Source organism: Psammomys obesus, unplaced genomic scaffold (genome assembly GCF_907164565.1).
Source record: "Psammomys obesus unplaced genomic scaffold, mPsaObe1.curated_primary_1811, whole genome shotgun sequence".
Lineage (NCBI taxonomy): Eukaryota > Metazoa > Chordata > Mammalia > Rodentia > Muridae > Psammomys > Psammomys obesus.
In genome coordinates, this window is record NW_026585644.1 from 58,929,783 (window position 1) to 58,954,028 (window position 24,246).

Here is a 24,246-nt window from a genome sequence, read left to right on the forward strand (position 1 = left end):
TAGCCCTCTGTCAGATAAAGGGTTGGTGAAGATTCTTTCCCAATCTGTAGGCTGTCTATTTGTTTTGATGACAGTGTCTTTTGCTTTACAGAAGCTTTTCAGTTTCATGAGGTCCCATTTATTGATTGTTGCTCTTAGAGCCTGTGCTGTTGAAATCAGGGACAAGACAAGGCTGCCCACTCTCTCCATATCTCTTTAACATTGTACTTGAAGTCCTAGCCAGAGCAATAAGACAACTAAAGGAGATCAAGGGGATACAAATCAGAAAGGAAGAGGTCAAAGTGTCACTATTTGCAGATGATATGATAGTATACATGAGTGACCCCAAAGATTCAACCAGAGAACTTCTTCAGCTGATTAACACCTTCAGCAAAGTGGCAGGATACAAAATCAACTCAAAAAAATCAGAAGCCCTCTTGTATACCAAAGACAAAAAGGCTGAGAAAGAAATTAGGGAAACAACACCCTTCACAATAGCCACTAAAAACATAAAGTACCTTGGTGTGACTCTAACCAAGCAAGTGAAAGACCTGTTTGAGAAAAACTTCAAGTCTTTGAAGAAAGAAATTGAAGAAGATCTCAGAAGATGGAAAGATCTCCCGTGCTCATGGATTGGTAGGATTAACATTGTGAAAATGGCCATCCTGCCATAAGCAATCTACAGATTCAATGCAATTCCCATCAAAATACCAACTCAATTCTTTACAGACCTTGAAAAAAAGATTCTCAGCTTCATATGGAGAAACAAAACACCCAGAATCTCCAAAACAATCCTGTACAACAACAGATCATCTGGAGGTATCTCCATTCCCGATCTCAAGCTGTACTACAGGGCAACAGTAATAAAAACTGCATGGTATTGGCATAGAAACAGAAAGGAGGATCAATGGAATCGCATAGAAGACCCAGAAATAAACCCATACACCTTTGAATACTCAATATTTGACAAAGAAGCCAAATCCATTCAATGGAAAAAAGACAGCATCTTCAACAAATGGTGCTGGTCCAACTGGATGTCTATATGCAGAAAAATGAAAATAGATCCATATTTATCACCCTGCACAAAACTAAAGTCCAAGTGGATCAAGGACCTCAACATAAAACCAGATACTCTAAATCAGTTGGAAAAAAAAGTGGGAAACAGCCTAGAACTCATTGGCACAGGAGACAACTTCCTGAACAGATTGTATGCACTTTTATAAAAGCTACGCTAGCTTATCTTAGCAGCCCATGGGATGAGCTCTAAAGCATTTCACACAATGCCCGGCTTGGGAAAGTGCTGCAGAACCACTGCCTGTCATTATAATCAGCAAACAGGATGCTTTATCCCGGCACTATCCTTGAAAATCTGAGATTCTCAGTGCTAAAAAGAGAGAAAAAAAAAAAAAGTAAAACCAGTGATGCTGCTGTTTATCAAATGTTTCTTGTGTCTGAGCCCTAACTACAGTGTCTCCAAACTCTATAAGCTGGGAATGGCTATCATCCCCATTTCATTAAAGAGTAAACTAAGAGTTTACATCAAATGCCAAAGGCACTCAGCTAAAGATTGCTAAGCAGGGATCTAGTTCAGCTGTATAATTCCTAAGCTCTTCATCACTTCTGCTCACAACTTGTGGAACCACTGGAAACTCATGTCTTATATGATATTTACATCATATTTTGAGTGCCAGTCAATATACAATTTCATTGCACACTGGAATTCCAAATTTCAAAGTTACTGTCTCTGGGATTTTCCCTTCTTTTGCAATTCAAGAAGCAGAAAACACTTAACAGATGTGTTAGAAGCCATAGGTAGTTTTCATGCAACCTGTCTTACTTCGGTTTAAAAGAGGCTATAAACATGTCCTACAGAGAGGAAAGGGAAGATCGAGGAGGTAGTCATTCTGCTTGGCAGTCAGGAGTGATAGTTGTTGTACAGGGATAAAATATAATGATTCCAAGGTCACATCCACCTCACCAGGTGTCTTTTTAATGTCAGGTGAGACCACTAAAATGCCAACCAGTTCCACTTTTAACCTAAGCAGTGCACAGCTAAGAGCACTTCACCTGCCATTCTTGTTGGAAACATAGGATCTGCCTGCAATTTGGGCAATTCTGTTTTCATTTACAAGATATATTATAGTTTTGCTTTTCTCTTTTTTGAAGTGTTTGGGGTAGAGGTAGAACAGAGAAAAAGATTAAGACTACCAAATTACATCTCCATCTGCTGACCTTGTACCAATATACAATTAGATGATCCCTTAACATAGGGCATAAATGTAAATACTAAATAAATAATAAATTAAATAATAAATAAATGCACAAATAAGAAATACTAATGGCTGCATATTAGTATTTCAAATGATGGTACCATAAGGCAGTAGCTATAGCTGAGAGCAAAGATAGCTGCATTTATTATAAGTACCTTGCAACTTTCCCTGAAAATTAGGTGAAGACACAACTATGAGTAGAATCTTGCTTTATTAACCTTATTTTAAATTTTTTATTACTTAGTTGAGAATTTTGTGCAGTGTATTTGATCATATTCACCTATCCCCCAACTCTTCTCAGTTCCATTGCTCACAACTTGTCTTTTGTTTTCTCCATCAAGAGCATTTTGTGCTGCCCATATATCCTTGAATGTGTAGCCTTCCACTGGAGCATGGGCAACTTACCAGGGGCTGTACCATCACAGAAAACTGAATGTTTTTCTTCCAGCAGCTGAAGATTGCCAACCACTTCAAGGCTAGGGGTAGAATTTGGTGCCCAATCTCTTATAGATGCTGAGCTTTTGTCTGATTTGGGCTTGCACAGGTCTTATGCATGCTGTCACAACTGCTGTGTGTTCATATGTACTACTGCCATGCTGTAGCCAAAGGACACTGTTTCCTTGCTGTCACCCACTAGCTCTATATTTTATAGTTTTTCTGCCTCTTCTTTGGTAATTACCCCTGAATTTTGGAAGGATGAGGATTTGATTTAGGACTGAGAATCCTGCAAATTTTTTTTTTTTATTTTCTGCCCCTGGCTGTTATTGCTCTGATTAGTCACTGTCTAGTGCAAATAGAAGCTTCTCTGTTGAGAGGTAAAAGATATATTAATCTATGGGTATAACAATAAGTCATTAAAAGTTAGTCTAGCTATTACAAAAAAAATATTGTGTGGAGAGGACCTAGACCCCATGCTTAGATTTAGCCAATTGGCAGCTCAGTTTCCATGTGGATTCCCAAGGGAAGCAGGTGTTGCTTCTGTCATAAACTCAATTGCCTGCTCTTTGATCACTTGCCTCTGGTGATGTGGCCACAGAGGAAGAGGGATCCAGGCAGTTCTGATGAGACTTGATAAGCTATGGGCAGATGGCAGAGGAGGAGAATTCTCCCTCAGTGGACTAGGAGAAAGGGATGGGGGAGGAAGAAAACGGGAAGGTGGGACTGGGAGGAGGTGACGGAGGGGGCTTCAATTGGGATATATAATAAATTGTGAAAAAAAATAAAATTAAAAATTTTAGTCTAAGGGGCTGGAATGATGGTTCAGTGCTTAAGAGCACTGGCAGCTCTTCCAGAGGACCTGGAATTCACAGCAGCTCACAACTATCTGCAACTCCAGTTTGAGGAAACCTGACACTCTCACATAGACATACATGCAAGGCAAAACACCAATGCACATAAAATATTTTTAAAAAATTTAGTCTAATACTATGTCTGTTTAGCAAAATGATAGTACCAGTTTCTCACCTAGTAGCTACGACTTGTCTAGTGAAGGATTTGGGCTTGATAATGGCACTAAGCATAGGCTTCATCTTGTGAAGAAGGACTTAAACCAGAAAGAGGCCATTGCTCTCATGGCATTGTGCCGCTGTTGCACCAGTGGGCCTCTCTTACTGGAGCAGCTATTATTTAGCTCATAGGGAACATAGTCAGGTAAGAGGGATGATTACTTTTCTCCTCCTGCAGAGAACATAGCACATTCTGCTACTAGAGTAGTGCCTTAAGGAGAGTGATTCAAAGCTATTATTGCTAGTAAGAATAACCGTGCAGTTTTATTCCCTCTATTATATTTTCTGTAACTATCTAAGTCAACTCTTGGGTTTGGCAGACCTCAGGATAGGAAATTATACATCTCAGAACCATCAGAAAATACACAGAGTAGATATTGATCAGAGCAGAGCAATATTATTTGACAACAACCTGTGGGAAGGTGAATTATTTGATAGCAGAGAAGCAGCAGACGGGAATTGAACATTTATCTCTTTTTAAATTTTATTTAGGCAAATGTTTCCAAGTACAGTCTGGTGATGGAGTCTGACTCAGGGACCTTCTTACCCTCTGGGCTACAGTTCACCGGCAGTGACAAGGCCAGGGCTATCATGAAGGAGGTCATGAATCTGCTGCAGCCCCTCAATGTCACCAAGGTCTTTAGTGGCGGAGAAGGAACTGATATTAACTTCTGGATCCAAGCTGGAGTGCCTGGTAAGACAAAAAAATGAAGGTGGTACTCCTGTGTGTCTCGCCAATTCAAAATAAAATCTGTATTTAAATGTCACGGTGGCTACTGGCAGTAACCACTGGCATGGAATCACCAAGGTGTACTCTCATGATTTTCACGATTTGGATAATGGCGCTTACTTTGCATTTGCTTACCCTCTGCTCTTTACTCTTTGATTTTGATTTCTTTTTAAAGATAGATGTTTGATGATCTCACAACCAAATTTTGAGAAATAAAAAACACAGTCACTGCTACCAATACCTTTCTATTCTAGCCTTCTACTACGGAACCTTCACTTACTCTAATATTGCTATATCTATAGCCAAGCAGTATATGCCTGAACTTTTACAATGAGAGATTCATTCTTTGAAGGCGGGATTCTTTCTTATGATTGTGTTTGTCCTTGACACTTCTGTTAAAAGGTTGAACACAGGGCTGACAAGATGGTTCAGGGGAAAAAGTCACCTACCATCAAGACTTAGTACATGAGTTTAATCCTCAGGACTCATTTGGTGGAAGGTTGGTTACTATCATAAGTTGTGCTCTGACTTCAACATGAACACTGTGGCACATGCAAGACTTCCACACAAATAACAGAAATTGGTCATAGACTGACTTGCCCTGATTGGTGACTTGTGTTGTGAATCTCCCGAAGAGAAGTGTTAAGTACCTGGGGACAGGGATGAAATTACAAAGTGCGAATATACCTGAGAGTTTATAGGAGAAGAATTCAAAAACATAAATTTTTGCTGCTTCACAAATTTGCCCAAGACCCATCATCAAAAAGTTATCAGTTTCTTTATGGATACATCGTGCATCCAATATCATTACAGCCATAGTCAAAAGGACTACCCACATGTCCATCTGCAAATTGTTCTGCATTTGTGTGTTACATAAGCCTAGCCTTTGAGCTCCTTAACGTTACTGACTCTCACGTGTCATAGGTTCAAAAATAGGCTCTCTGGGTTTACCTCTGCCACCTTGCTTTTCGCTCTAAAAGGAGATTTCAACAACAGCTGTACAGATTCAAATTTTAAAGAGAACTCATCTTGAGATATTGTGAGTTTTAATGGCATATTTTAGGTTTGGATATTTAAACCAGTATCAATAGCTAAAAATTAGAAGGCCTTTCCTTTATTGTAATGGAAGACTCAAATTCTGTCCATTTGTGCTATGCATATGTAAACAAAAACATAAAATCCATATTTCCATTTTAAATGGTGCATAATGCCTGGACATTTCTGAACATTACACATATGATCTGTGGCTGTCTAAGCACAGGGAAGAAAGCTGTGCTAGGGGTAGAGAATCAGTTGATAGACCTTTCCATTTTCTCAGTGAGCCTTTAACTGAAAACCACCAACTCAGCTACTGTGAGGAAAATGCTAGTGGATCAGAGTAAATCAGACTGGAGAGTGGCCAGGAGTGGCCAAAGGGGTCACAGGAGGAACTAGAATCTACAGCACAATTGAGACAAAAAAAAAATGCCAACACCCATCACCACCACTTTGTTTTGCTATGTTTGATCATAAGAGTTCCTCACCTTATTCCTTCACATGTTTGTTCCAGAGAAATTGATCTATATGAAATGAGCAGGTGGATTAATTACCTTTGTATAATGCAGTGAGGTACCATCCCTCTTGGCCTCAGCAAAGTCAGGCTATTTTTCTCACATAACAGAGTGGAATGAGAAATTTGAGCCCATTTTGGTTACAGAATTAGTAAACTACACTTTATTGGGCTTCCACCATTCATGAGGCACCCAGTCAAGCTTCTTTTAAAACACTGTCTTTAATCTGAGACCCTCCTTTGGAAGCTGGTACAATTACCCTTATTTTAAAGATGGGGAAATAGACTCAGAGAGATTAAACGGCTTGCAGAAGCCAAAGTCACCCTGAGATCAGGCCGTTTTGTTATCAAAGCTGGTGGCCTTTTTCTTCACACCATGTAGTAGCATAGAGGAGTCTGGAATGCTGAGATGGTATTCCCAGACTCGGGCAGTGTCTAAAATGTTTACCTTATTCATATTTTGTTTATGCAAAGGATTTCAGCCCATCACTGCTTGGAATAATTTATTACTGGGAGAAAGGAGTTTGTTATTGTAAATAACTGCTTATTTCTCCTCACATTCCTTGTTATCCTCCTCTCTCCTTCAGGTCAGCAGGTTTTCTATATAGTCAGTGATTCATTTTGGGTGACTATAAATGTTTCCCTGGATTCTTTGCTCTTTCCTTTACAGTATTATGAGAAAGAAGTACAGTGTTGATATCTGTCCTTGCTACCATGAAGTTATCTTTAAAACAAGTATTGTTACTTGTGTGTGTGTGTGTGTGAATGTGTGTGCATGTATTCATGTACATGTGTACATGTGTGCATGATACATGGTACACTTGTGTACATGTGTGCATGATACATGGTATACTTTTGTGCATGTATAAATATATACGTGTGTGTGTGTGTGTGTGTGTGTGTGTGTGTGTGTGTGAATTTACCAAAGCACACATCTGAAGATTAGAAGACAACTTGATAGGAAATAGTTCTCTCCTTCCATCATGTAAGGACCAGAGACTGAACTCAGGTCATTAGACTTAGCAGTGGGTGAGTCACTACTGAATCACCTTATCCACTGAGTCACCTTCCAGTCCTAAACTACCTTTTTTAAAAGCTACCTTTTATTGTTTCCATGTTGTGTTGTTCCTGGAAGAAACAGTGGGACTGCTCATGCAGTGACACTTGGCAGAGTGAGAAGTTCCAGAACTTCAGCAAAAGACAGCTGTCATAATTGATCTGAAAGAAAATGGAAGTCTATGTTGTGTCTATTTCATGTGTAGTATGTATTTCTACTTCCCTGGCACCTGATAACCACCTACCCTAATAATAGGATTCAAAAACTATTTAAATGATGCTTTGCATTACATTGTGTTCAAGCTCTACTTTGTTCTTTTTCTCTTGTTTTTTCTATTGAGCCAATATTGGCCCCTTACTATGCTCTACACCTGTTAAATATCCATAAACTGATGTGGCAACTTGATGACTGAGCCTCTCTCTCATGTATGCTCAATAGATAAAATAGGTATTGAGAACAAAGATTTAATTAAAATTAAACATGATTTGCACTAATTGTTGAAGAAAAATAGGTCAGTTTGTGAAAATGACATCTTTGCAAGAGGAGAAAGTCCTTTGCTGAGCAGGTTGAAATCTTTAATGGATAATAATCCAACTGACAATAAGATAGCAACAAAAGAGGTTTTAGGTAGAAAAAGAGTGTCCTGGGTACACTTTTCCACTCAAGCTCTTTCCTGAGAGAGATCTCAACCCCCAGCCAGTCTCCTGCCTCCTCTAACAACGCCACTCTTTCCTCACTTTCAGCAAAGTCTGATATTACATACAATAACCTCTAAATCGGTCTCTTTTAGTTCCAGATAGACTTTGGAAATTGAGTGGTTGCTTTGGGTAACGTGACAAGACTTTTTGTTGTTGTTGTTGTCGATTCTTTTAAAATGCCTTTAAAAACAGAAACACGCACACTGTTGAAAAATTAGATGCCTTCTCGGTGTGGCCTCAGAGAATGCGTCTCCTCTTACTCCATATCTCTCAGTAAGTTTCTTCTTCTGGTACAGGATCTAAGATGCAACCTTTTTCTATTGTGTTTCCTTAATGTAGTGTTCTGGATAGAATTACAGGCCTTGAATGTGTGTTCTTCTTCACAGCTTCTAACTGTGTATTGAAATATATGGTTTTTCTTTCTGAAGTTTGCCCATTTGTCACTCTTCATCCTGACTAGTCATGTGCTGTTTGACACCAGGGAGTCAGAGATGAGTATAGACAAGATCTATGCCCTTGAACACTACAGTCTAGTTAGTGAGCCTTGGCCAGCACATCTGTAAAGGTACATAGAGATTTGGGAGTCTCAAGCATGTGTTTTTCCTCATCTGTCACCTCCCTTACACACTGATATCACAGTTCCGAACCTCCCACACAATCCAGACCATGCCAACACATAGTATGAACATTGTTCACTATGAATTGTTCCTAGTTCCTAAAGCGCCTCTTCCTCAGCTCCTTCTCTCAACATAGACACTGTCTCACTCATAGAACTCACTCATTTCCAGGCATCCTTGACCATAGTGACCTGTATTCCAAATTCCCAGGCCCCTAATCTGCTCACTCCATTGGAAATCTACCTAACTATTGGGGAGTTTTTTCTTGAAAATAAAACAGAAGATCCAAGTCAGAGGGCAGTAAGGGAATTTTTACAAAGAAACCCAGCATAGGGGCTTAGAGAGAGCTTCCTTGTGCTTATTTGTTTTTGCTACCTTTGCAGCACTGGAGATGAAACCCAGGGCCTTGCACAGGCAATACAAATGCTTCACCATTGAGCTGTGTTCCTAGCCCAACCACACCAAGTCTCTTAGTCCTTTACATATTTCACCCTGCCCTCCTTAGCATGCTGAAGTTGTTCAAAGTAGCATATTTTACACATTGTTCGGTCATGGAAGAAAGAATCTCTATAATTGATACCCCCTTTTCAAAATGAGGAACTCGTTCAAGAATTAATAAAATAGGCTTCCTTCTGTCTCACTGATGAAAAACTGTGACTCCTGTCTTTGGCTAAATTGTGTCACACTAATGAAGCATAGTAGAACTACCAAGATTGGAGAATATTGATCATATATTACTTCCATGCATAAGTGGTACCCTTTTTGGTATCCACTGCAAAGCACTGTTTCATGATATATAAGAAAAAAAAATTTAAGAAGATGAAGATACCCATTGAGTAAAGACTTAAAAGCAGTTGTGGTGTCTGAGCATGTCCTCCTTATATGTCCATCGGTGTGTCTCCAGTATCCAGCTGTTATACATAACTAAAGTGTCTACTTAGCCTGGAAGGTAAATCCGTTCATGTTCTACTCCATCTTATGTTGCTCCTCCATGCTTTTCTCTGTGTCTCCTAGTTGTCTAGTCAAACTGGAATTCCTGGAAGAGCCTTCTGTTTCTGCACTTCTGTGTGTCTGGCCCTTTCCTACTCTCTTATCAACATCTAATTCTGTGGTTTGACTCCTTATTTTTCTCCTTTACAAGCTTTCTCTCATCTCCCACAGCGTGGGCAATTGTCACTGGAGCATGCTCACCAAACCGAGCTCACCTCTCCTTGTGGTGCTTGAGAATTCCCATGCCTGAGAAGAAGTACTTCCCCCTCTCTAAAGTGATCATAAGTCAAATGTTGAGTGAACAAGCTCAAGCTTTATGGGAATAATATCTGGTCATCTCCAAATAAAATACTATTGAGAAAAGCTTATTAACTATAACGTGCTACCTCTCTCAGTGACAATATAGCTCCATTGCATGGGCTTCTTTCTTTTTATTTGCATTTCTTTAAATAATGTATATGTTAGTTTCTTTTCTCTTTTTCCATATTCCACTGAGATATAAAATTGCATATTACTCAGGATTTTGCATGTTATCAGTCTTCTTTATTTCTGTCCAGTGTCTCATACCAACAGAAGTAAACTAAAGTGTCCTATTATTTTTGAGTTTCATTTTATTTTATTAATTTTTACAATTTATTAATTTTATATCCCAATTTTAGCTCCTCTCTTATTTTCCCCTCCCAGCCCCCTCCCAGCCCCCTCCCAGCCCCCTCCCAGCCCCCTCCCTAGCCCACTGAAAGGGGGGAGTCCTTCTACTTAACTATCTGACCCTAGCCAGTGAAGTCTCATCGGGACTGCCTGGATCCTCTTCCTCTGTGAGCTGGTGAGGTTATCCCGCCAGAGGGAAATGATCAAAGAGCAGGCAACTGAGTTCATGTCAGAGACAGGGCCTGCTCCCCTCGCTAGGGCACCCTCATGAAGACTGAGCTGGGCTATGGGCTACAGCTGAGCAAAGAGTCTAGGGCCTCTCCATGCATGGTCCTTGGTTGATGCATCAGTCTCTGCAGGCCCTTCTGGGCCCAGATATTTTGGCTTTGTTGGTCTCCTTGTGAAGTTCCTGTTCCCTTCGAGTCTTTCTCACTCACTTCTTCCATAAGACTCTTTGTGCTCTGCCCAAAGTTTGGCTGTTTCTGCATCTGCTTTAATCCCCTGATGGGTGGAGTCTTTCAGAGGACATCTATGGCAGGCTCCCGTTCTGATTCCTCTCTTCCACTGCTTCTGGTGTCTATCCACCATACAATAAGGCCATTTGCTCAGCTATGTTCATAGCAGCTTTATTTGTAATAGAACTTGGAAGCAACCTGATGTCCCTCAACCGAAGAGTGGATACAGAAATTGTGATGCATTTACACAATGGAACACTACTCAGCCATTAAAAATAAGGAAATCATGAAATTTGCAGGTAAATGAAAGGCACTAGAAAATATTATCTTTGAGAAGCAGAAAGACTTGCATGGCATATACTCACACATAAGTGGATACTCCCCATATAATGTAGGATAACCATACTAAAATCTACAGACCTAAAGAAGCCGAACAATAAGGAGAATCCTAGTGAGGATGCTTAAATCTCATTCAGAAACATTCTATTTTTGACATTTCCAAATGTATTTCTTCTGAAAAGCTCTAAGAAAGAAGTCAACAAGGACACAACTAGGTATGCTCATGTAAAATAGGTTCAAGGTTGACTCTCTAGATCTAAGATACATTTTTTTCTCATCACCAGATGAAATATAGCAACCCAGGAGTTCTGTGTCAACCACTGTCCCTAAATGGTAGATATTACTCCTATGGTGAGATCACTCTGTCCAGTGATATTCAAAGAGGTCAGTGGTCTGAGCTGAGGAGTTCATAGCGCTATGAGAACATTAAAAGGGAGCTCTCTGATTTGTGGCAGGAGTTCTGATTCCCCTGTTTCAAAAGCTGTCGAAATTTTATTCAGTAAGCATGTCTTAAGAATTTATCAAAAGCTGAGAACTGAGTAGACCCCAAGGATAGAAAGCCAGATCTGTACTCTTGAAGACTGAATTAAAGGAGTGACAGTGGGAATAAATAGGCTGCTACAAAAAAAAAAAAAAAAAAAAAGCTAAACATAGGTCAGATACAAAATTAACTCAAAAAAAATCAGTAGCACCCCTGTATAAAAAAGACAAAAGGGCTGAGAAAGAAATTAGGAAAACAACACCCTTCACAATAGCCACAAATGATATAAAGTACCTAAAGTACCTTGGTGTCACCCTAACCAAGCAAGTCAAAGACTTGTATGAAAAAAAATTTCAAGTCTCTGAAGAAAGAATTAGAAGAAGATATGAGAAGATGGAAAGATCTCCCATGCTCATGGCTTGACAGGATTAACATAGAAAAAATGGCCATCTTACCAAAAGCAATCTACAGATTTAATGCAATTCCCATCAAATTGCCAACACAATTCTTTACAGACCTGGAAAGAAAAATTCTCAACTTCGTATGGAATAACAAGAAACCGAGAATTGCTAAAACAATCCTCTACAATAAAAGATCTTCTGGAGGTATCTCCATCCCTGATCTCAAGCTGTACTATAGAGCAACAGTTATAAAAACTGCATGGTACTGGCAAAGAAACAGAATGGTGGATCAATGGAATCGAACAGAAGACCCAGAAATAAACCCACACACTTATGGACACCTGATTTTTGACAAAGATGCCAAAACCATACAATGGAAAAAAGATAGCATCTTCAACAAATGGTGCTGGTCCAACTCAATGTCTACATGTAGAAAAATGAAAATAGATCCATACTTATCACCCTGCACAAAACTGAAGTCCAAGTGAATCAAAGACCTCAACATAAAACCAGACACATTAAATCGGCTAGAAAAAAAAAGTGGGGAATACCCTAGAACTCATTAGTACAGGAGAAAACTTCCTGAACAGAACACCAACAGCACAGGCTCTGAGAGCAACAATCAATAAATGGGACCTCATGAAACTGAAAAGCTTCTGCAAAGCAAAGGACACCGTCATCAAAACAAAGCGACTGCCTACAGATTGGGAAAGAATCTTCACCAACCCTTTATCTGACAGAGGACTCATATCCAGTATATATAAAGAACTAAAGAAGCTGAAAAGCAGCAAACCAAGTAATCCACTTAAAAATAGGGAACAGAGCTAAACAGAGAACTCTCTGTAGAGGAATATCGAATGGCAGAGAAGCACTTAAGGAAATGCTCAACCTCATTAGCCATTAGAGAAATGCAAATCAAAACAACCCTGAGATTTCACCTTACACCCATCAGAATGGCCAGGATTAAAAACTCAAGTGACAACACATGCTGGAGAGGTTGTGGAGAAAGGGGAACCCTTCTCCACTGCTGGTGGGAATGTAAACTTGTACAACCACTCTGGAAAGCAATCGGGCGCTTTCTCAGACAACTAGGAATAGCGCCCCCTCAAGATCCAGCCATACCACTCCTAGGCATATATCCAAAAGAGGCTCAAGTACACAAAAAGGACATTTGCTCAACCATGTTTGTAGCAGCTTTATTTGTAACAGCCAGAAGCTGGAAACAGCCCAGATGCCCCTCAACTGAAGAATGGATACAAAAATTGTGGTACATCTATACAATGGAGTATTACTCAGCAATGAAAAATAAGGAAATCATGAAATTTGCAGATAAATGGTGGGACCTGGAAAGGATCATCCTGAGTGAGTTGTCCCAGAAGCAAAAAGACACACACAGTATATATTTACTCATATAAAACATACAACATAGGATAAACCCGCTAAAAACTGTACATTTAAACAAACTAAGCAAAAGAGAGGACCCTAACTAAAATGCTCAATCCCCATCCTAAAAGGCAAAGAGGATGGACATCAGAAGAAGAAGAAAACAGGTAACAATCTAGGAACCTGCCACAGAGGGCCCTCTGAGAGCCTCTGCTCTGCAGACTATCAAAGCAGATGCTGAGCCTGATGGCCAAATGTCAGGCAGAGTGAATGGAATTTTAGGTAAGAAGTGGGAAAGAGCAAGAGCTGGAGAGGACAGGAACTCCACAAGGAGAGCAACAGAACAAGAATATTTGAACACAGGGAACATCCCAGAGACTTATACTCCAACCAAGGACTATTCATGGAGATAACCTAGAACCCCTTCACGGATGTAGCCCATGGCAGTTCAGTGTCCAAGTGGGTTACATAATAATGGGAAGAGGGACTGCCTCTGACATAAACTGATTGGCCTGCTCTTTGATCACCTCCCCCTGAGGGGGGAGCAGCCTTACCAGGCCACAGAAGATGACAATGCAGCCACTTCTGATGAGAACTGATAGACTAAGATCAGAAAGAAGGAGAGGAGGACCTCCCCTACCAGTGGACTTGGGGAGGGGCATGCATGCAGAAAGGGGAGGGAGTGTGGGGTCGGGAGGGGAGGAGGGAGGGACTTATGGCATTACAAAATGAATAAAGTGTAATTAATAAAAGTTAAATAAAAAATTTTAAAAAATTGTAAATGTATATATTGTACATCAATAAGATTATAAATATAATTTTAGTTTGTGGGTCCCTTTCACCGCTATCTTCTAAAGAGATTTGTTCAAGCACCTACATCAATGCTTCAAGTTGCTCATCAAGCTCAAAATAAATGAGCTTCTTATACTCTTCTCCTTTATAAGAGATTGGCTTCAACTTCAGCAGAAGCTTACTGGTCCCCAGTCTCATGGTCCTCAAGCCTCCCAGGCTGATTACAGATTAGGTAAAGAGGGACTGTCTACTCTGCAGAAGTGGTTCAATTTGTCACATTCTGACTTATGAAATATCTTCTAGTGTTGCCAGGAATGGTTGCTTAAAACTAAAATGCAAACCTTCCCTTGGAAAGTGAGTGTACTTTGTGTTTTGTCTCATTATCTAGGCAGGGAATCAGGAAAGTACTTTGTTATACTTTATATCCCCACTAGGCACAGTATTACCTGGAACATAAAAGTTTAATGATTAGATATATTGATCTGAAAGTGAATATGACACAAAAAATTAAGTAACAGTAAAAGGGAGTTATCATATGCAATGTTCCAATAAGTAACTCATGTGAAACACTTGCCAGAGTCCTGGGATAGAATGCAGGAAAATTATACATTAGAGAATCTGGATCTTAATGGTGAAGCTGTGTAATATCATAATAGACATAAGAGGTAAAGAAAGACAATTCTGGTGAGGAAAGGGAAATCAGGTAGGTGTACCTGCAGGTAGCAGTCAGGAGAAGAGTTTCTCTAGGCAGTTCATCTGGGAGGTTGTGGGAAGTGAGAACAGATGGGTGTGTCTCGGCAGATGGCAAGAGCCATATTTTCAGCTTGAAAACCCCTTACAGATGATGTCAAGAAGCCAGTAGTCTTCAGCAGGAGAGTGCTTAGTGAAAACTGTTAGGAGTCCAGAAAGGTTGTGCTAGGGATGTCTAGATCACCTCGATAGGAAGAACAGGAGGCACATTGTGAGATGAGGGAATGAAATGGGAGCTTGAGGGAGAAGCAACAGGCCAGGAACACTTGCTTTAAGTGTTATTGGATTGCCCTATTTTTTTTTTTTTTTTTGCATCACTGTGACCCATAAACACTCTGTTGTATGTTTCTCTAGCTACTATCTCCCATGGTTTTTAATGACATAGCATAGAAAGACTCTGCTTCCTTAGATTTCCCTCCAATGGACCAAGGTTGGCCCTTCTGAAATCTCCTTCCTACACATTTGATTACCAATCTATTCTACATTATATTTGACCGCACAGGTGTTGCTTGGCTTACAGTGGGATTATGTACCAAAAAACTCACTGTAAAGTGACAATATTGTGAGTTACAAATATACAATTCACCTAACATACCTGTGACATCATGTCCTAGCAACATACCAATATGGCATAGAGCACAACCGCATGAACTTTTTCCCATTGTAATCAATTGGCCAAGTGGAACTATGGCTTCTTGATGCTCGAATTCAGCATCTCAGGATGGTATATAGTGACACGTTACTAGGGGGAAACATCAAACTTCTAAGCTCAGTTTCTTCCAAATATTACTTTCTCACTGTGGTAAAATGGAAAATTCATCAAGTTAATCCTTCATAAGCCTGAGTCTCTATATCATCACTGCTTTCAATAGGTAGCCGTATTATGTATGAATTATGGAAAATGCAAAAGTAAGAAATGGACTTTTTTCTCCAGGGGCTCACAACTGAGAACCGACTGATTTGGTTTATACAATCATGAAAATAAGAAGAATGGCTTCATCATAAAACACTAAATAAAGCTACATTTAAGTTTCCAAGAAAAATGTCTGAAATGATCTGAAACCCAATGGAATCAGTTTCTAGCCTTATATTAAAGGAGTAAGGAATGTAATTTCAGTTTGATGCATTTTCTGTTATATCCTGTGATTGAAAATAATGCTACTTTTTATAATAAAAATTTTATTATAGGACTAAAGATGTAACTAAGTCATAGAGTATCTTCTTAATGTGTGTACAGCTCTGGGTTTAGTCCATGTCATTATCAGTATGTTACCACAGAAAATGTCAAACAAATATGAAAATAGAGAAACAGCACAATGTGACCTCTGTGCACCTATAACTTGGCTTAGGGACAGTTTTATTCGTGGGTGGTCTCGCTTCATTTCAACCACAACTAGACCTCTATACCAGCTGATTTCTGAGTGAACCTCAAACATGGCATCATCCCATTTGTAAATAATTTGTATTGCTCATAAATTCTTATATATACAAGAGCACTATACCATTTTCCACTAAAATATTTTAGAACAATTTCTTGCTTTCATGTTCAGTTATAAAGCTAGTTTCCAGATGTTTCTAGTTAAATTCAATTCAATAAAAATAAAAATAAATAAATGAATACATAAATACATATATATATATATATATATATACATACATACTGTATTTTGGCTTAAACCAAAATTTCAATAAGATTCAAACAAAACAACTGGCTGATATGCCTGTAAAAGAACTTATAATTCACTTGTAATTATCTGATTTTTTGCACTTACTCATTTCAGAAGCCAAGAGACTTATCCTGATTCCAATGCCATTACATTATTGACCTTGTCCCTTTATCCATATCTTTTTCGAAATGATCATCAGGTGGCTTGTTCTGGTTGGAGACTAATTCTGAATGGTGAGATAGATACATGAGGTGCTTATGCTTACTCATATTAGCAGGAACATCTGATACCTTCTCTCTCCCTTTCCCTGTATCTATTTGTAGGTATATGAAATTTTCATTTATATTTATATTATATATTTTTTCATATATATTTTCTCTCATATACATTTTTCTTATGTATATTTATATCCTCCTATAAATTTTATTGGGGCATATGCTAAATAATATACTTTAGTTATATTTAGTTATATACTTGTTAATTATTTGAACTATGTCTATAAAAATGGCCTTTTTCGAAGTCTGATCCAAGATGGCAACAACCACTGTGAACTGTATCTGAGGGGCAGAGGATCTGAAACTCCAACATTGGTGGGTGGAGGGGCAGCTGAAGCCAGAATATCCACATTGAGGCTTCCTGGGCTAGAGGGGACAACCCATGAGCTGAGACCATTTGGATCCAGGTCACCAACAGACTTCTCTGGGGACTGAGAGTGGCAAATATTCAATCCCCCTGCACTTCCCTTTGACAGACCTCCCTCCTTGCTCCTCGGCAAAGGTGGCCCACAGTGCCCACTGCTCCAAGCAGAGAACTTCCTGCTCAGTAACTGAGACAGCAGAGGTAGGCCTCCTAGTTCCTCAGCAGCAGGCAGCCAGCTGTACTGGCCACCAGGGGACCAGGTCTGCCTGCAGCTCTACAGGCTCCACAGGACCTCCCAGCAGACAGTACAGAGTTCTGCTGCTTTGGCAGGACTCCCAGCAGGCCACAGTACCAGCCTCCCAGTTCTGTACCTGCAGCAACACTGAGCTAATGGATCTAGTACACTGGCATTTTCACATGCAGGCCCAAATCTGAGAGTAGAAAACGAGGAATCCCTGTGATTTCTGATTTAGGCTGCTAGAGAGTGAGTGTGCCTTCAAGTGAGTGCGTGTAGAGCCCCCCCCCCCCACCAGATCCAAGATCCCTCTACACTAGCAGCCAGACAGCAGATCCCTCCCACCCACAGCACCACTATGGGCAACATAGGGATTCTTGGGACAGCATTCTCAACATTGAAGCCCCTGTGCTGTGGGTCTACATTGGAGTCCAGGCAAACAATTCCTGGAGCCCAGACAGGTCTGAACACCAGTAGGACAGGCCAGGAGGACACTTGCGTATTCAGGGAACCAGCACATACACATTGCGCCTGCAAACAGCACCAGCACCTGCACCCCTCCTGTGCTTCAGCCCCACATTCCAGGCATCTACACTCTCTAGCACCCTGTCCTGCAAGGCAGGCTTCCATGAAGACATCCGCACTTACTTGCCTACACTTGTGCACCAGCTCTGCGAACTTCCTTCCTTAGCTACAGCTGAAAAATCAACAAACACTCTCAACCTGGTGGACCTCTCTCATCTTCCCTGAAGACTACTCCAGACACCAGAGAAAGACCCAGTCTGAAGTACAGACTCCAGAACAAACAGTAAAAGTTACAGATAAGCACATGGCTAAAGGCAATCAGGATATCATACCTTCACCAGCAACCCCAAAAATCAATGGATATTTTAATTCATTGAAAACACAGAAAAATGATTTTAAAGCTATGCTTGTCCATTAATTAGAGGCACATAAAGAGGAAACAAACAAATCACTTCATACAAATGGAGGCAAATAAAGAGGAAATGAACAAAGCTATCAAAGAAATACAGGCAACTCCAGCCAAACAAATAAAGCATGAGTAGAGGCACAATTACTGGCATAAAAACAAAAAAAGAGGCCATCACAGAAAGACAGGAATCCACAATAAAACAGATGAAGGAGATGGTGCAAGAAACAAAATAAGAATCAATAAAGAAAACACAGAGAAAACTCTGAAACAGAAAAATTAGAGAAAAGACCAGGAACCACAAAGGTAAGAATGACCAATAGAATACAAGAGATGGAAGAGAGAATCTCAGGTGCTGAAGATACACTTGCTGAAATTTGATATCTCTCTCAAAGAAAAAGTATAATAGGAAAAGTCCCAAACACAAAACATCCAAGAAATCAAGATGACATGAAAAGACAAAATCTAAGGATAATAGGAATGGATAAAAAAGAAGATTTGAAGCTCTAAGGTCCATAAAATATTTTCAAGAAAATCATAGAAGAAAATTTTCCCAACTTAAAGAAAGAGATGTCCATAAATATATGAGAAGCCTACAGAACAAGAAGTAAACTAGACCAGAAATGAAATTCCTCATGTCACAATAGTCAAAATACTAAATATACAGAACAAAGAAAAAATATTAAAAGCAGCAAGGGAAAAAGGCCAAGTAACATATAAAGGTAGACCTATCAGAATCATACCAGACTTCTCATCAGAAACTAAGAAAGCCAGAAGGGCTAAGGGACCACAGATGCCAATGCAGACTACTATACCCAGCAAAGCTTTCAATCAACATAGATGGAGAAACCAAAATATTCCATGACAAAACTAAACTTAAATAATATCTACACAGCAACACATCCCTACAGAAGATACTAGAAGGAAAATTTCAATCCAACGAAAAGAACTACACCCAAGAAAACACAGGATATAGATAACTTAACAAAAGAAAACAAGCGTTGAAACACAGTAACACCACCAACTCTACAATAAAGAGAACTAACATTCATTGGTCACTATTATCTATCAACATCAATGGACTCAACTCTCCAATAAAATGACACCAACTAACAGAATGGTTGCAGAAATAGGATCCAATATTCTGCTGCATCCAAGAAACATACCTCTACAACAAAGATAAACACTACCTCAGAGTAAAGGGCTGGAAAATGTTTTTCTAGCAAATGGATCCAGAAAACAAGCTGGGGTAGCTATCCTTATATCTAATAAAATAGACTTTCAACCAAAATTAATCAAACAAGATCAGGAGGGGCACTTCATTCTCAAGAGGACATAACAATTCTAAACATCTATTCCCTAAATAAAAGAGCATCTATATTTGTAAATGAAACATCATTAAAGCTTAAATCACACATCAATTCCAATACTTAATAGTGGGTGACCTCAACACTCCACTCTCACCAAGGACAGATCACGTAGACAGAAGCTAAATAGGACCACTTAAAGAGGTCCTAAGTTAAATTGCCTTAATAGATGTCTACAGAAATTTTCACCCAAACTCAAAAGAGTACACCTTCTTTTCAGCAACTCATGGAACTTTCTCCAGAATAAACCATTTGGTTGGTCACAAAGCAAGCTTCAACAAATACAAGAAGATCAAAATAACCCCTTCTATCCTATCTGACCACCATGGACTAAAGGTAGACCTCAACAACAACAGAAATAACAAAAAGCCTATGCACACATAGAAACTGAACAACTTGCTACTCAGTGACAGCTGGTCAGGGAAGAAATAAAGAAATAAATTCAAGACTTCCTAGAATTCAATGAAAATGAAGGCACAACATACCCAAACTTATGGGACACAATGAAAGAAGCACTAAGAGGAAAAGTCATAGCACTAAGTGCCTTCAAGAAGAAATTTAAAACATCTCATACAATCAACTTAATGGCTTACCTGAAAGCCATAGCAAAAAAAAAAAAAAAAAAGAAGAAGAAGAAGCAGACACACCCAAATGGAGTAGACAGCTAGAAATAATGAGACTCAGAGCTGAAATCAATAAATTAGAAACAAATAAAACAATTCAAAGAATCAATAAAACCAAGAGTTGATTCTTTGAGAAAATCAACAAGATAGACAAACCATACCCAAACTAACTAAAAGGCAAAAAGATACTGTCCAAATCAGCAAAATCAGAAAGGAAAAGGGGAACATAACAACAGACACTGAGCAAATCCAAACAGTCATTAGGTCTTACTACAAAGGCCTATATGCCACAAAATTTGAGGATCAGAATGAAATGGACAATTTTCTTGATAGATTCCATTTACCAAAATTAAATCAAGTTCAAGTAAATAGATTGAATAGTCCTACATCCCCCAAGGAAATAAAAGCAGTCATCAAATGTCTCGCTTACAAAAAAAAAAAAAAAAAAAAAAAACAAAAACCAGGGACAGATGGTTTCAGTGCAGAATTCTTCCAGACCTTCAAAGAAGAGCAAACTCTAATTCTCTTTAAACTATTCCACAAAATAAAAACAGAAAGAATATTACCAATCTCATTCTATGAAGCCACAGTCACCTTGATACCTAAACCACACAAAGACCCAACAAAAAAAAGAACTTCAGACCTATCTCTCTTATGAACATTGATGCAAAAATACTTAATAAAATACTTGCACACCAAATGAAAGAACACATAAAAAATATCATCCACCATGACCAAGTAGACTTCATCCCAGGTATGCAGGGGTGGTTCAATATATGAGAATGCATCAGTATAATCCATCATATTAACAAACTGAAGGAGAAAAACCACATGATCATCTCCTTACATGCTGAAAAGCATTTAACAAAATCCAACACCCATTCATGTTTAAAGTCTTTGAGAGGTCAGGGGTATAAGGCACTTACCTAAACATAGTAAAGACAATATACAGCAAGCTTATAGCCAATATCAAACTAAACAGAGAGAAACTTAAATCAATCTCACTGAAATCAAGGACAAGGCAAGGCTGCCCACTCTCTTTATATCTCTTCAACATAGTACTTGAAGTCCTAGCTAGAGCAATAAAACAAGTAAGGGAGATCAAGGGGATACAAATAGAAAAGGAAGAAGTCAAAGTATCACTATTTGCAGATGATATGATAGAATATATGTGTGATGTCAAAAAATTCAATCAGAGACCTCCTTCAGCTGGAAACACCTTCAGCAAAGTGGCTGGATAAAAAATTAACTCAAAAAAAAAAACAAAAAACAAAAAAACAGTAGCCCTTTTGTATACAAAAGACAGAAGGACTAAGAAATAAATTAGGGAAACAACACCATTCATAATATTTCATTATAGCCACTAATAACATAAAGTACCCTGGTGTGACTCTAACCAAGCAAGTGAAAGACCTGTTTGAAAAAAAAAAAAAAATTCAAGTCTCTGAAGAAAGAAATCAAAGAAGATATCAGAAGATGGAAAGATCTCCCTCCCTTGCTCATACATCAGTAGGATTAACATAGTGAAGATGGCCATCCTGCCAAAAGCAATCTTCAGATTCAATGCAGTTCTGATCAAGATACCAACACAATTCTGTACAGACCTTGAAAGAAAAATTCTCAACTTCATATGGAAAAACAACCCAGAATTACCAAAACGATCCTGTACAACAACAGATCGTCTGGAGGTATCTCCATCCTGATATCAAGCTATAGCATAGAGCAACACTAATAAAAACTTCATGGTACTGGCATAGAAACAGAAAGAAAGATCAATGGAATCGAATAGAAGACCCAGATATAAACCAACACACTTACGGATACTTGATTTTTTACAAAGAAGCCAAAACCATTCAACGGAAAAAAGACAGCATCTTCAACAAATGGTGCTGATCTAACTGGATGTCTACATGAAAAAAATGAGAATAGATCCATATTTATCACCTTGAGCAAAACTAAAGTCCAAGTGGTTTAAAGACCTCAACATAAAACCAGACACACTGAACCTGTTAGAAGAAAAAGTGGGTAAGGAGCCTTGACCTCATTGGCACAGGAGACAACTTTTTAACAGGATAGATACCAACAGCACAGCCTCTAAGATCAACAATCAATAAATGGGACCTCATGAAACTGAAAAGATTCTGTAAAGCAAAGGACACTGCCATCAGAATAAAACAACAGCCTACAGACTGGGAAATGATCTTCACCAAACCTATATCTGACAGAGGGTTAATATCCACAATATATAAAGAACTCAAGAAGTTAAAAACAACAAAACAAGTAACCTAATAAAAAAAAATGGGATACAGAGCTAAAAAGAATTCTCTGTAGAGAAATACCAAATGTCAGAGAAATACTTAAAGAAATGTTCAAGGTCCTTAGTCATCAGGGTAATGCAAATCAAAACAGCCCTGAGATTTCACCTTATACAAATCAGAAACAAAAACTTACACACATAAGATCAAATACTCAAATGACAATACATGCTGGACAGGATATAGAGAAAATAGAACCCTACTCTACTGCTGGTGAGAATGTAAATTTTTACAACCACTTTGGAAATCAGGCTGGAGCTTGCTCAGACAAGTAGGAATAGTGCTTTCTCAAGATCCAGCTATACCACTCCTAGGTATATATCCAAAAGAGGCTCAAGTACACAACAAAGACATTTGCTCAACCATGTTCATAGTCACTTTATTCATAATAGCCAGAACCTGGAAACAGCCCAGATGTCCCTCAACTGAGGAATGGATACAGAAATTGTGGTACATTTACACAGTGGAATACTACTCAACTATTAAAAACAAGGAAATCATGGAATTTTCAGTCAAATGGTGCGATCTAGAAAAGATCATCCTGAGTGAAGTATCCCAGAAACAGAAAGACACACATGGTACATACTCACTCATAAGTGGATATAAGACATGTAATATAGGATAAAAATACTAAAATCTCTACACCTAAAGAAGCTAAGCAAAAAGGAGGACCCTGGGTAAGAGGATCAATCTTCACTCAGAAAGCCAAACAGGTTGGACATCGGAAGAGGGAGAAAACAGGGAGCAGGAAGGAGCCTACCACAAAGGGCCTTTGAAAGACTCTACCCAACAGTGTATCAAAGTAGATGCTGAGATTCATAGCCAAACTTTGGGCAGAGTGAATTGAATCTTATGAAGAGGCAGATAGAAAGACCTAGAGGGGACAGGAGCTCTACCAGGAGAGCAACTGAACCAAGAAATCTAGGCACAGGTGTCTTTTCTGAGACTGATAGTCCAAGCAAGGACCATGCATGGAGATAACCTAGAACCCCTACACAGATGTAGCCCATGGCAGCTCATTATCCAAGTGTGTGCTCTAGTAAACGGAACAGGGACTGCCTCTGACATGAACTCAGTGGCTGGCTCTTTGATCCCCTCCCCCTGAGGGGTGAACACCCTTACCAGGCCACAGAGGAAGACAATCCAGCCAGTCCTGATGAGATCTGATAGGTTAGGACCAGATGGAGGGGGCAGAGTACCTCCCCTTGAGAGGGGCATGGGAGAACAAGAGGGAGGGAGGGTGGAATTAGGAGGGAAATGAGGGAGGAGACTACAGCTGGGATACAAAGTGAATAAACTGTAATTAATATAGAAAAATCAAAATTAAAAAAAAATGGCCTTTTTCTTAGGTAACCCTGAGGTACTGTTTATAATTAAGGAAAGATTCATCATTCATTCTTTCCTTTATTTACATATTTTAAAACCCATTTGTTTGTTCCCTGGTATCTTCCAAACTTGATGAATTTATTCATTTTGTGTCATTATTGACTGATGAATTTCTAGTAATTTGATATGTTCTGTTTTACTGCAAAATTATTTTTAATGATGCCTGAACTGTCCAAGTTTGACCAGTGAAAGCTACTTTGACCACCTCCCATAATGGTTTTAGCATGCTCCTCACAGTTACTGGGAATATTCTAGCTTTATAATTTTACAAATGTTCCAAGCCACCTTATAAATGTCTTACCCCAGATCTAGAATCATCTGCTTCTTCAGTGAGTCCAACTACAAGTTCATAGTATTTAAAACCCCAGACTGAACTTCATCAGTGTTTGTTGCTGCCAATAATGGCTGTTGTCTCTATGTCATTTTAGGAGCCAGACAA

The 24,246-nt window shown here is 39.1% G+C and overlaps 1 protein-coding gene across 3 annotated transcripts in view; it reads left to right on the forward strand.

Moving 5' to 3' along the window:
- The window catches only part of Cpq (carboxypeptidase Q), a 581,425-nt gene that overhangs the window by 484,448 nt on the left and 72,731 nt on the right, over positions 1-24,246 (forward strand). For all 3 annotated transcript variants that reach the window (XM_055620026.1, XM_055620042.1, XM_055620034.1), the window contains one exon: positions 4,247-4,448. In XM_055620026.1, coding sequence (XP_055476001.1) covers positions 4,247-4,448 — 202 coding nt within the window. The remainder of the gene's footprint in view (positions 1-4,246; positions 4,449-24,246) is intronic.